Source organism: Rana temporaria, chromosome 3 (assembly GCF_905171775.1).
Source record: "Rana temporaria chromosome 3, aRanTem1.1, whole genome shotgun sequence".
In the NCBI taxonomy this organism is placed as follows: domain Eukaryota; kingdom Metazoa; phylum Chordata; class Amphibia; order Anura; family Ranidae; genus Rana; species Rana temporaria.
Window position 1 is genome coordinate 184,399,803 of NC_053491.1, and position 15,198 is coordinate 184,415,000.

The window sequence follows — 15,198 nt, forward strand, 5'->3', positions numbered from 1 at the left end:
AGGCTCATTTTACCATTATTGTATAGGTTAAACGTTCCTAAATCATTTTGGTGCAACGTGGAATGTTAATTAGCTACTGTTGATGTAAAATACAGCTATTTTCTAGAATGGAAAGGTGATGGTAACATATACATGTTATTCAACTATAGCTGCCTTTGAGTTATGCTAACCCACAATGCATTTCAGTTTAAGGAGTTTTTGTATTACAAATTCTCATAAATCACAATGGGGCCCATCGGTTGCACTTTATTTTTAGCATGTCGAAAAGAGTTGAATAATTTATAAAGAGCAATCATTATTTAAATATAATTCCATAAACCTATGTGAAAAAGAATCTGTTGAAAATGTCTTAATTCTTACCAATAGCTAATAAAAATAAATAAATCAGGGTAGTCATAACCTTTGAAACAATATTTATACATAAATAACCTGCAGCAGCCTTTTATGTTTCCTGATATGTCTGAATTCCAGGCTGTCTAAGGTCTGACACTTCTGGGTAGCTTTTCAAAAATAACCACGCGCACATTTCTATTGACCCATGATTGTGATGGGCAGATTTAGTGGCCAATAGGAATGTGGAGGAGATGTGGGGGGTGTTAGGGAGTTGTGGAAAATACAAAAATATTTGCTGATCGCTTACCAATCCTTATACAGTACATGCTTCTGCACAGAAAAATTACATGTTTGTTTTTTTTGGGGGATTTATATACCGTATTTTTCAACGTATAACACGCACAGGCATATAACACGCACCCTAACTTTCAGGAAAAAAACTTTACACGGCCCCCTGCGTATAACACGCAGGCACAGTTAACTCTCTATTTTCAGGGTAAAAAAGTGAGTGTTATACGCCAATAAATACAGTATATATATATTTATCTTCATATAACGCGCCCTGGCGTATAGCGCGCACCCCCAACCTAGAAGGAAAATTCCTGGAAAAAAAAGAAATACTTACAGTTTGGATGCCCCTCGTCGGTGTCTTGCCCGGCGTCCATCGGCGACCTTGTCCGGTCCGGCGTCCTTCTGCGGCCATCATGGTGTCCTCCCCGCTGTGTTTTTCAGCCGATCCCCGCTTCCCGCACTGTGTTTGAACCTCTCCGCCGACATATACCGAGCGCAGTACACTCGGGTATACTCGGGCAGGCTCAGCTCCTCTCACGTAAAGGATGTACAGGACGTGACCGCAAGCAGAGCCGAGCCTACCCGAGTGTACTGCGCTCGGTATATGACGGCGGAGTGGTTCAAACACAGTGCGGGGATCGGCTGAAAAACACAGCGGGGAGGACACCACGATGGCCGCAGAAGGACGCCGGACCAGATTTTAAGGGCAAAAAAGTGCGCGGTATACGCTGATGAATACGGTATATACGATAATGAGAAAAAGTACCCTAGTCAAGCTCACCTAAGAGGGCTACAATTTAAATATGAAATCACAAGAAAAACAAAACTCTGAACTATTGCACATATAGGGAGACAGCTGACAGCTATTTAGCTGGTACGATTAACAATACGATTTGACAGCTTGAGAAGTGTCATAAGCATTATTCTGTGAAAACTGCCAAAATATGCATTTTTTTTTTAAGATTCCAGAGCACGGCACATGGATAATGCAAAGAAAAATCAAAGTAAGTGATGATAACATGCTGGCTGTTCCAGATTCAAATCTAGGACACCCATGTGACTGTTGATAATGCATTATCCCTTCAAAGAAGCTGCATGTGTATTTTTCTATTGAAAGAGATAAAACCTTTCACATGAACAATGATAATACAATCAGAGACAGGCATCTGGAATAAAACTATAATTTTAATTAGATAAAGGAATGCACATTTTCCTTGGTGGAACAGGCTTGATGAAATAGCTTTCTTTGAGAATATGCCCAGCTTATTGTGGAAAACACTAAATTGAAGCAAAAATTTAAAATCTACCATGAAAAAAAATATACAACACTGTTATGTCCTAAAAACAGCTAGAACATATGGTGAGAAAATACAACGTTTAGAAAAAGGATATCACATGTTATGCAATTGACTGCACTATTTGAAACAGCAGAAAGCCAAGTTCAAGATTAAAAAATAAAGTAACTTTTCATGCACTTTTACCCCATTCCTGCCCAGGCCAATTTTAAGTTTTTAGCGCTGTCGTACTTTGAATGACATTTGCGCTGTCATGCAACACTGTACCCAAACAAAATTTTTAGAATTTTGTTCACACAACTAAAACTTTCTTTCAGTGGTATTTAATCACCACTAGGCTTTTTATTTTTTGCTAAATAAAGGAAACAAGACTAAAAACACGTTTTTCTTAGTTTCTGTTATAACATTTTGCAAATAGAAAATAGTTATTTAAAAATGTAAGCCAAATAAAAAATAGTTCTTTATACATCTAAGCCAAACTGTATTCTGATACATTTCTTTGGTAAAAATAACCCAAAACAGTGTATATTGTTTAGTCTGCAGGAAAGTTATATAGTCCCCAAACTATGGTATATAGTTTTTCAATCCTGATGTACTGATGGACTATCTCATTTTATTACTTTTTTAATCATTATTTTTTTTCAATTATTTTTAACACACTGTGACCAGAGCAATATAATGTTACTATAGTATCATTGTATTACTCTGGGGAAGTAATTAGGATTTTTATGTTTGTTTATACATTATGATTGCTTATAGCAGTGCATTATATTGCTATAGCAAGCATTTTACTGAATGAAACTGATTCATTCAGTTGGTTTTGTTGTGATTAGTCGAAGGTAGTTACATGGTGCAGATGGGCTGTGATTGTCCCTCTCTGTACTATGTGATTACATTGATCAATCACAGCTAGCAACACAATTGTACACAGGGGTGTCATGAAATGAAGCCATCCATTGTTTACAACTGTCATGTGACCTGCTGTGATTGGCCACAGTGGTCATATGGCACCAATAGCAAGCCGGTACACTGATCAGCCATCCGCTGTCCAATTGACACAGCCAATGACAGATTGTGTTGTTGTGCGGCCATGCGGCCACATAAGCAGTGCTTTCTGAGAGGACATCTTATGACGTTCACTCAGAATGGTGAATTTACTGCCCGTCCATCATTCTGCTATAGGCTGGATGGGAAGGTGTTTCTACATTTATAATGTCTATTCATTTTTGAATCACAACTTTAACTCCTTATAGACAGTGTAGAACAGGTCTATATTTCAACATCAGAAAACTATAAATTGGCCACAGATATCCATCACTCTAGATTTATTTTGATATTCATGCTAGTTACCCAAAAATCTTTTGATGTGGTTTATCACATCCCACAAATGACAAAACTATCATACAACTGACTAATTTGCATGCCCACAAGTATAGTTATCTGGAACAAGCAGTTGCTAGTTAATGTATTCTTAGGGCACCATTGATGTACTGTAAAATATAGACTGGAAATATGCAGATTTAGGTAAATAATGTGTTGTGCAAAATTGTTATGAGAGCCTAATGTAAAGCTGGCCATACACCATACCATTTTCTTATTCAATTTCCTTTAGATTTACCTTCAACTGTGTAGTACAAGGGCCCGCCTGATTGCACACAAATTTAAAGTGTTTAGATTTGACCTCATATTATATGGTTTTGGTAAATCTAAAGGAAATCTATAGAAGAAAATTGTATAATGTATGGCCAGCCTTAGAACCACTAATTGTCGAATTGTCTATTCTGAGAATATCACTGAGAAGATACACAGTGGGGTTAATTTACTAAAACTGCAGAGTGCAAAATCTGGTGCAGCTGTGCATGGTAGCCAATCAGCTTCCAGATTTTTTTCCAAAGCTTAATTGAACAAGCTGAAGATAGAAGCTAATTGGCTACCATGCACAGCTGCACCAGAGTTTGCACTCTTCAGTTTTAATAAATCAACCCAAATATGGGAATCCTTTGCTACTGTATACTATGGTACTTTTGCTGCCACTGAGATCTGTATAATTATCAAGGACTAGAATTGGTGAACAATTCTAGTCACCAGATACTAGTCTGTATTGGACTGTCATTAGATAAAGAATTATATGTAGCAAAGGTGTTTTGTAGCCATCATTCATTTTACCTTGAGCTATGTATATAACAATGGGCATTCACAAGAATGTTCTGATAGTGTTATGTCTTTGCATAATATTCAAGTTTAATGTGTTGATGTACCATTTGAATAAAATGAGATGTCATTTTGTGATCAATCACGTTAGCTGTTGAATTGCTGACACATTACATTCGGTTTTTTTTTTCACACTTTTCCTTTTCTTTTGAAAGCATTGTTACTAGTTATAATATAACAAAACTTTTTTAAATATTTTAAAAATATATACATTTACTAGGTAACATACCAAGGGGTCACCATCTTTGTCATTTTCTGGTACATTTTTGGATGTTGATACTTCTTTGGCAGTGGCATATCCATCATACCCTACATCTTCTGGCCGCAACTGAAGTAAGGCAGGACATTCACGTTGAGATGAAGCGGTATTCCAAGGGAACGTGTCCTTTATCCATTTTGTTGGGTCTTCCCAAGGAGCTTGTTTACCATACATCTGTATACATGAAACATAGTTCAGCTGAGCATTAACTCCTATAATGTTTTGCACACTTGCCATCAGACCATTACAAGCTCAGTTCTCACAGGTCAAACTCGGTCACTGTAATTCCTTACACTTTAAATGATATTTTATAAAGGGTAACTACAGGCAAACCTTTTTTTTTTTTCTTAATTTTGAAAAGTGTGGCATGGACTGTCTGTAACACTGTTAGGGAGATTCCCCCTCTCTATTTGTTGTGTTTATCATTATCAGCAAAAGAGAACATAAAGGAAAATCCCAAATTCTGGGTTGTCCCCAGATCAGTTATAGAGAGGAAATGTTCCAATGGGGACGCTAGTTTTGGTAAAACTGGTGACACACTAGAATTCCCTCATTTTGGAGAGATTTCCGGTCACTTCCTATTTTGGCTATGAACCAAGTAAAGAAAAATATGGGGACAGGAATGACACACAAAAAAAATGGACTGGGGTTGTAACCCTCTCTTAAACTATCCAAAGTGAAAAGCTTTGCCTTTAGTTACACTTTAATGGTTACACAGATAGTTTGGTTGAATAAAATGTAAATCATGGTTAATCCTATTAGGAACACAAAAAGCCCAAACAGACATCTACAGTAAATCCTCCAGAGAGATCCAAAGTAACATAAATCCTCCACAGCATTATAGCATGTGCTAGTTTGGGTTAAAATAATAAAAAGTCTTCCTGAACTCAAAATGGTAAACCTCTAAATCACAGGATCAACATACTGATTTAATGTGTTACTAAACCCACAACATGTGTGTAAAAACTGTTTGATACTGCCTTCTCTGTTCCTCCTCTTCTTTCACAGTCCCCAGTCCCTAATCCATGTCCTGATAGTACAGCGCCTAGGGGCAAGCTGCACATGCTCAGTTTGGTGTGTATTGCTAGAGAGTTTTTTTTTTCTTTTTGGGAGGGTGCATGTGATCAGCACAGGGCCAATCAGCACTGTTCAGAGGGTCAGGGGTCTTGCAATCTCATAGGACAATCAGAGGAGAATGGGAACTCCTCCAAGCTTTAACCAGTGTTCGGCTGGACACTGATAGAAGCCACAAGACTGCTCTAACTGCTGATGAGAAAGGGCATTTAGCAGTTTATATTTACTAAAACGATTGCATTTCCATGTTCTGTGTACTGTGGAAGACCAGATATAGTGAATGCAGGGTCCACATTTTTTAAATTATCATATTTTTTGTTTTAATAAAACGTTTTACATTTTTTTTAGGTTTCTACTGGGTCTACTATATTAAATTCTTGTGACTATACAACACTTTCACAGACAGCATTTATGTTAAGAAACCCTTTTCCTATAGCTAAAAACTTTTTTTATACCAACAGTAATTGATATCCTTTTGTTTTCTGAAGTGATCTCAAATAAAGCATGTAATAAAACAGACAGATCCTTCTCATATAATGTTGCATAGCAATCCTTAAAAGCAGGGCATATTTTTTTTAGAGGTAAGTTACAACATATTTTATAGCTATCTTCCCTTTGATGATACCTTAGGACATTTGTCATGAGTCTCAAAGATGGCAAAGCTGAAATCAACATTGGTATAGATTGGAAGATGTAAAAAGGAGTCAGGATCTCTTTATTAGGTCATCAAAGAATTTCGTAATGTGGCTTATTAAAGAGAAGAGCTCTTTCATTTACCATTAAGCTCAGTATAATAGGATATTTTAGAGAAAAACACAATCTTCTTCTAAAAGCTATTTGCAAGCATGTGAAAATACTCTCCTTTTAGCTGTTCAAAAGCCATGAAATGTGGAAAGTGTTTGAGTATATTACCATAATAGTGATGACCCTTTTGCTCCTTGTTTTCATCTAGAGTTTTCATACAAGCCTAGCAGTTAAGAACTAAGGGCCAGATTCACAGTGGAGATACGACGGCGTATCTGCTGATACGCCGTTGTATCTCCGTTTCTATCTATGCGACTGATTCATAGAATCAGTTACGCATAGATATCCATAAGATCCGACAGGTGTAATTGTTTTACACTGTCGGATCTTAGGATGCAGTACCGCGGCCGCCGCTGGGGGGAGTTTGCGTCGTAAACCAGCGTTGGGTATGCAAATTAGGAGTTACGGCGATCCACGACGGATTTTCGCGCTCGCTACGTCACCACTAGTCTAGTTTCCCGTCGCAAAGTTAGTCGTCGTTTTGGGTGCCCTAACTTTAGTCAGCAATCGTATTGCTGTCTAAAGTATGGCCGTCGTTCCCGCGTTGAAATTTAAAATTTAACGTCGTTTGCGTAACACGTCCGGGAATACGGAAGTACGCTACGCGCGTCGCCGTTCGAAAAAATGACGTCACGGCGCGCAAAGCACGACGGGAATTGCGAAACTGAGAATGCGCAGTAGGTCCGGCACGGGAGCGCGCCTAATTTAAATGGCACACGCCCATTTGAATTGGCCTGCCTTGCGCCGGAGGATGCCAGCGTAGTTTTCATCGCAAGTGCTTTGTGAATCAGGCACTTGCGATGAAAACTTGCGGCGGTGTAACGTATCTACGATACGTTACGCCGCCGCTCACCTACGTGAATCTGGCCCACAAAACACAAAAAATGTGGTTGGGTATATGTACTGTAGCTGTCCTTTTTGGGCCTAAACTGTATACATTTTCTGCCTTTCCATGCTGTAACATGTAGGAGATCCTTTGGCCTTTAGGATCTCCTGATATACACAGTTTTATGGGGTGTGCACTTTTCTGAATCATCACGTCTGTCTTAAAGGATAATAAGGATAATAATTTACTTCTCATTATTATATAGTTATGGTTTTCTTCCTAATTGTTGGATGATGACAACAATTAGTAAGTGTGTTAGTTTCCTTGTTAAATTCCAAATGTAGGTTTTTGTGTTTTGTTATATAACACTCAGTAAGATCAGTATAAAAGTAGTCAGGACAACTTATCTCTGCATTGCTGTCATTCTCTACTTCCAAATCTGCACCGACTTTACCTGCTTGGCATTCCTATTTGATGTGAAGTTTTTACGGTGAACTCAAATGTAGGTTTGTCTGTGTATTTGCCTATTGTCTGTATTGTAAAATTCAGAAGTTTTTAGCTATTTTAGCAGAGCTGTGTACTTGGATTAAAGTGCCACCTGGTGGTGATTTGTAAATTTACAGCTTATCTTTATTTCTATCCTGTATAGATAACATGAACAATTTAAAGACAGCAGTGAACACCTAGTTGTAAAAATATACTGGAAAAAGTATAATTAGGTGAAAAAACTGTCAGAATTATAAGTTAAGCTTAAAGGAAGCCAAATAAATGGGCAGGACCAAGGTACGAATAGCTGTCTGCGACCATTTTATTATTATTTAGTTTCAGCAACATTTTTATACTCAAAAAAGTGAACACGTTATAGAGGTTTTTTGCACAGAATTGATTATCCGGTGCTAAAATATTATGGTGAAGGCTTAAAGTGGTAGTACACCCAAAAGCAAATAATTATTATATCACAGCTTACAACTTCTTAGATGTGATGGCTGCATTAATTTCCTTTGTAGGCATTCCCTCTTATTTTTTCCGGGTGATCTGGCCAGTAAGTCTGTTACTTTGTAACAGAACTAGCAGTGGCTTACACTGGTCACCTTTTTTTTTAAATAATTATAAAAGCTTTATCCTAAAAGAAAAAAAATGTTGCTGTAATTGCTTAAAAAAGTGTGAGCTGGGGTTTGGCTTTAATTTGTTTGTATACTGTATCTAAATCTGCTATTGCATCTAATACTCTCCTGCCTCCAGATTAATGCTGACGTCCAAAGGTTTCTCTATTGTGTCCTCATTCATAGTGTAGGTACCCTAAGGCAGGAAGTGTGTTACTGGCCTAATCACAAAAAAGCCTAAAAAAGATAACCAATGCAGCCACTACATCTAAGGATTAGTATTTTTGGTTTTGCCTTTAATACTGTTTTATTGGCAGCACTTTGGAATTGCAGTATATGGCATTGTAGCATGGATGTGTCTGACTCTTCCCCTGATTTCTCTGGCAAAATCAATGGCTCAACTATCAATCTTTTCCCACATGCCAATGTCCTAGGTTTGATCTGGGACTCTGGATTATCTATATTATTATTATTATATTCGACCCCACATCCAATTACTGTCCAAAGCTTGCCGTCTGAAACTCTGCAACATCTCCAAGATACACCCCTTCCTAACCAATGACACCACAAAGCTTGTAATTCACTTCCTGGTCATCTCTTACCACGACTATTGCAACTCCCTCCTCATTGGCTTACCCTTACATAAGCTATCCCCCTTCAGTTCGTCATGAATACTGTTGCCAGGCTCATCCACTTTACAAATCGCTCAGTGTCTGCTACCCCTCTTTGCCAATTCCTCCACTGGCTTCTGCTCACCCAACAAATTAAATTCAAGATACTAACAGCTACTTACAAAGCCATCCACATTTCTCCTCAGCTACATCACTAACCTAGTCTCAAAACCAACTTGTTCTCTTCCTTCCTCCCAAGACCTCCTGCTCTCTAGCGCCCTTGCCACCTCTTCTCATGCTTGCCTCCAGGACTTCACCAGAACCTCTCCCATCCTCTGGAACTCCCTACCCCAATCCGTCCAAGTATCTCCTACTCTGTCTACTCTCCACAGTTATTTTGTATCTCTTGACCCTCCCTCTTAGATTGTAAGCTCTAATGAGCAGGGCTCTCTGATTCATATTGTATAAAATTGTATTGTAATTGTACTGTTTGCCTTTATGTTGTAAAGCGCTGCATAAACTGTTTGCGCTATAAAAATCTGGTATGATAATAATAATAATAATAATAATAATAATAATAATAATAATAAAGAAATACAAATGGAAAGTCTCCCTTTTTTGATACACACAGTATAGCTACTGTAATAGCTGTAGATTTTTAAAGCAAAGGGGTCATTGTGCTTAACATACTGGATAACAACCTTATCGTTACTGACTGTGCCAAACAGTTGTATTGTAAAAATGCTTACTAAATGCAATATTTGTTGGTAGGTTGTTCTAGGTATATGTCAGAACTATAAATTTTAGGACATATTTACATCTTTGAGCCAAAAAACAGCATATCACATAATATGCATATACAGTTTTGCTTGTAAGTTTACAAATGTATGATTTCTTGGCCATTTTTCAGAGAATATGAATGATAACACAAAAACATTTCGTTCACTCATGGCTAGTGTTTGACTGAAGCCATTTATTATCAATCAACTGTGTTTACTCTTTTTAAATCACAATGGCAACATAAACTACCCTAATGACACTGATCACAAGTTTACATACCCTGGTGATTTTGCCCTGATAACATGCACACAAGTTGACACAAAGGGGTTTGAATGGCTATTAAAGGTAACCATCCTCATCTGTGATCGGTTTGCTTGTAATTAGTGTGTCTGTATAAAAGGTCTATGAGTTTCTGGACTCCTGACAGACCCTTGCAGCTTTCAATCAGTGCTGCACTGATGTTTCTGGATTCTGAATCATGGGGAAAACAAAAGAATTGTCAAAGGATCTGCATGAAAAGATAGTTGAACTGTATAAAATAAAAAAGGGATATAAAAAGATTAGGGATGAGCTGAACACCCCGCAGCAGAACATACGAACAGGCAAAAAACTTGTGCAAACACCATTAAAGTCTATGGGACGTGAATGTGAAAATCAGAAGTGCTAATTTTATAAGGCTTATATGCAAGTTATTGCCATAAAAAGTGTTTGGGGACCTGGGTAATGCCCCAGGGGACATGTACCAATGCAAAAACAGCAGTTTTTCGGGAGCAGTGATTTTAATAATGCTTAAAGTGAAACAATATCAATGAAATATTCCCTTAAATATCATTTTTTTTTTTTTTGGGGGGGGGGGTCTCCTTAGTCTGCCTGTAAAGTAAAGCATATTTCTCATGTTTATAACAGTACCACAGCAAAATGACATTTCTAAAGGAAAAAATGTAATTCAAAACTACTCGTGGCTGTAATGTATTGTTGGATCCCAGCAATATAGATAAAAATCATTGAAAAAAATGGCATGGGCCCCCAGGCACTATATACTCTGAACAGCAGTATATATACTATACGGCCTGCCCTATATACTCTGCAGAAAAATTGGGCCTTTGGTTTTGGTGGTTCCAGAGCACTGTAACCCCTCACAGTTACTCTTGTTGGGCGCAGGAACAGGCCCTGCTGTGGCCAAGCTAGCATTTAGACATCGAGCATGTGGATGGCTGGGACGAATTTATTTTTATGATCCAGCAATTGAGTAGGGAAATTTTCCTTCTAAAATCAATTGGTGGTATACTGCTAGCAGATTGGCTGCAAGTACTTGGGACACCTATTGATATACCTTCATTCCTCTCAGTGCAGGTTTTTGAGAGGACTGGAGGTATAGTAGGGTTGGAGATCCCAGAGGAGGAGCAAGGAGAAGTCCACCTTTTTCTATTATGTGGGTCTTTCAAGTACTGTTGCCAACGGACTGCATGGCAGGTCAAGCATGTGGTGCCCAAGCAGCTGCTTGTGGTCACGCTTGATTCACTTCAGACATAGTTTGCAAACAGCAACGGTGCGATCTGCTGCACACGTTTTGAAAAAGGCCCACACCAAGGAACTTTTAAAAGTCAGCGAGGCTTCAGAGCTCTGCAGTGTGATGCAAAAGGGTGGCTGCCCTTAAGCTGCCCCCTAGAGGACATCCTGCCTCATTGGAGTTGTGCCCTCTCCTCCTCTCTTCTCTCAGGCACCCAAGTACAGTCAGTGACCTCATCATCCCCTCCCTCCTCCTCACTGGAGCAAACTTGGCATTATGCGTCAGCTGGGGGAACATGACTGCCAGTTTCGTGTCCTTTGTCATCCCCTCTCTCTAGGCTCACGTTACTCCCTTCCTCCACCTGTGAACCAACATCAGAGCCTTAAATTTGCTGTGGTCGGATAATTCTAGGGCACTCCTCTGTGCATGGTGGTGGGGTTACAGAAGGGGATGTTTTGGGGATGTGTGAGATACAAAGGCACAGGAAATCTAGTCAAAATTGATGGCAAGATGAATTCAGTATGTTATCAAAAAATACTGGAGGAACATTTGCATTCATTAGCCAGGAAGATGCGAATGGAATGTACTTGGACATTCCAACTTGACAATGATCCAAAACAAAAGGCCAAGTTGACCTGTCATTGGCTACAGCAGAAGGTTCTGGAGTGGCCATCTCAGTCTCCTGACCTCAATATCATTGAGCCACTCTGGGGAGATCTCAGACGTGCAGTTCATGCAAGACAGCCCAACAATTTACAGGAACTGGAGGCTTTTTGCCAAGAGGAATGGGCAGCTTTACCATCTGAGAAGATAAAGAGCCTCATCCACAAATACCGCAAAAGACTTCAAACTGTCATTGACGTTAAAGGTATTAAGAACTGGGCTATGTAAACTTTTAAACAGGGTCATTTGGGTATAAAGTGATAAAAAGATATTCCGGCGCTGGCCAAGTCTAAAAGGTGGGGTACTGCAGCAAGCACTGAAGGTAGTATCAAGACCCAGGTAAGTATAAATGTAGAAGTAGTGCTGCGCTGTGCATAAATAGGTGATAAAGTGCAAATGTGCTCACGTGACAGGTACACTTGAAAGGCAATAAATAAATGGTCAAAATAGCAAAAATAAAATATAAATAATCAGCTGCAACAGTATAAACAATGGACTGATACAGTGTCCAAATACTGTGAAAAGTGTACCACAAAATAGATGTGAGAATAAACTCATACAATCTTTAAAATGGCATCATCATGTGACAAGTGCAACCATAAATAAATATATTCACACTAAAATTCCATAAAATTAAATAAAAATGAATAGGGTCATTTGGGTAGTTTCTGTTGTCATTATGATTTAAAAAGAGTAAATACAGTTGATTCATAATAAATGGCTTCAGCCAAACACTAACCAGGAGTGAAAGAAACATTTTTGTGTTATCATACATATACTCCGATAAATGGTCAATAAATCGTAAATTTTGCCACGGTATGTAAACTTATGAGCACAACTGCATTCATACAGTTAACCTCCCTGGCGGTAAACCCGAGCGTGACTCGGGGTTGGTTTTTAATGCTAAGATCGGTATCCCCGAGTCACGCTCGGGGTGGACGTGCAGCGGCGCGGCTTACCTTTCGCTGGATCCACAGGCAAGTTACTCACCTTGTCCCTGGATCCAGCGATGCCACCCCGCTGTGTGAGCGAGCGGGACCTCCTCGCTCGATTCACAGTCTCCCCGTGTGCCGCCGATCTCCGTTCCCTGCGACGTTACGACGCACGGGAGCGGAGAACGGCGCCAATTTCAAAAAAGTAAACAAACACTTTACATACAGTATACTGTAATCTTATAGATTACAGTACTGTATGTAAAAAATACACACCCCCTTGTCCCTAGTGGTCTGCCCAGTGCCCTACATGTACTTTTATAAAAATAAAAAATGTCATTTCTGCCTAAAAACTGTAGATTGTCCAAAAGTGTCCCTTTATGTCAAAAATGGTTTTAGATCAGCTAGAAAACAGCGATAATAAATTATAATCACTTGCAGAAATGTGCGATAGCGATTTGTGGGGAAATTCGTCATAAAAAAAAAAAATAATGACAGCGACAATTCTGCAACTGAGCACATTTCAGTGATTTTGAGTTGATTACATTATTGAATAATTTTTATTATAATTATATTATTATTTGTTATAATTATTTATAATTATTTATTATATTATAATTTATAATTTTGTTTTAAAAAAAAAATCATACCCGGAATGCCTACAAGACTCTTGCTTGGTCAGATTTAAGTGAGCTATTTCTAAAAATTACAGGCCTACAGTCTAAAACGCCAAATTTCCTTGGAAAATAATTGTACCGCTTTTGGTATGTAATTCCAGACAGAATCATACCGCCAGGGAGGTTAAGGCACATTGAAAATTATCTACATATTGCATCTTTCCAAAGCCAGCATTCACAAGTGTTTTGTTTTTTTTTTGCCAGCAGAGGCAGGATTTAAGATGCACACCTCTGCATTATGTGGAGTGATGCCTTGTCCTCATTGCATGAAAGCAGGGGCACTTCCGGAGGCTCCAGGGTGAACGAAGTGTAAAAATAAAAGTATGACCTTAAACCCTGTTTGCTCTTCATTAATTCAGCAGCAGAACAGAGAATACGATGCTCCACAATTGAGGTAACACATAGTTCTACTTTCACTCTAGGCTCCAAAATGATTTGCATTACAATGCTGTTCAGTTCTAATTAGGTCTGCATATTGTACATTGCCTCCAGTGAGAACAAAGCCAATTCAATATATATATATATATATATATATATATATATATATATATATATATATATATATATATATATATATATATATATATATATATATATATACACACACACACACATATATATATATATATACACAGTCAGAGAACTTTTCATCTTGTTTGACACAGACCACTCTGAAAGCTTCACATAACCTATGATACTCCTGTTCTTTTGACCAACGTTATTACCCAGACTAAAAACTGTACTTTTTCAATAATATTTTTGTTCATGTTTGGCTTGAATTGAAACAGAAATATTTCACATCACATGAGTAGTCACAAAGTCAATAGATTCAATGCACCATTTACACATGCACTATTTACCTGGAGTCCTTCTCTTATGGCTTCTAGGAGATAGGGAATTACTGAATAGTTCCAAAGATCTGTAAACCATATTTTAGACCCATCCACATCCATTGGACACGAAAGGAAAAGGCGTGGACCTATTAAACACAAAAACAAATATTTAAACTGACTTTGTTTTATCTATTTAATATCTGCACCCTGTAGCTAATATTTTGTTGTTTATGTAAAACCATGTGTGTATTATATTTATTTGTATGCAAATTTACAGCATATATGTGATCATCACAGCCAAGATGTTGTAAACATTTTAGTGCTAAGGTGTTAAAACAGAAATATTGTCATACAAAAAGAACAGAATACCAGAAAGAAAGCTGCTTAAAGGGGTTGTAAAGGTTTAATCATTATTTTTTTTTTAAATAACAAACATGTTATACTTACCTCCACTGTGAAGTTCGTTTTGCACAGAGTGGCCCCGATCCTCCTGTTTTGGGTCCCTCTGCGGCTCTCTCGGCTCCTCCTTGCTTCAGATAACCCCCCTGGGAAGCGCTCTCCAAAGGGGGTTACCTTGCGGGCATGCTCCCGAGTCCTAAATTTGGCGTCCATAGCCGCCAATTGCAGGACTCGGCCCCGACACCCGCGTCATTGTATTTAATGCACAAGAGCCGATAAGCCTGGGCAATGATCGAGCACGTTCGCGGCGCAGGACTTTCCAGGGCTCAGGTAAGTAAAACGGGGGACTGGGGGGCCGGTAATCATCGGATGTTTTTTCACCTTAATGCATAGAATGCATTAAGGTGAAAAAACATGAACCTTTACAACTCCTTTAATTTAAAATAGTTTAAATATATATATATAGTGACCATGCCAGTGCATGGGACTTCCTTAAACTGAGTGCCTATGCAAATTTCCCTGCAGTAAATTCACCACAGCATATTCACCCTCTTAAGCACTGTGCCTTCACACACATAGAGGAAGGGGGTTCTTGGC

General features: G+C 38.5%; 1 protein-coding gene across 15 annotated transcripts in view; it reads right to left on the minus strand.

Annotated features, from left to right (window-relative positions):
- The window catches only part of NAV3 (neuron navigator 3), a 789,636-nt gene that overhangs the window by 9,165 nt on the left and 765,273 nt on the right, over positions 1 to 15,198 (minus strand). For all 15 annotated transcript variants that reach the window (XM_040343949.1, XM_040343951.1, XM_040343950.1 and 12 more), the window contains 2 exons: positions 14,230 to 14,348; positions 4,360 to 4,563 (listed from right to left, as the gene is read on the minus strand). In XM_040343949.1, coding sequence (XP_040199883.1) covers positions 4,360 to 4,563; positions 14,230 to 14,348 — 323 coding nt within the window. The remainder of the gene's footprint in view (positions 1 to 4,359; positions 4,564 to 14,229; positions 14,349 to 15,198) is intronic.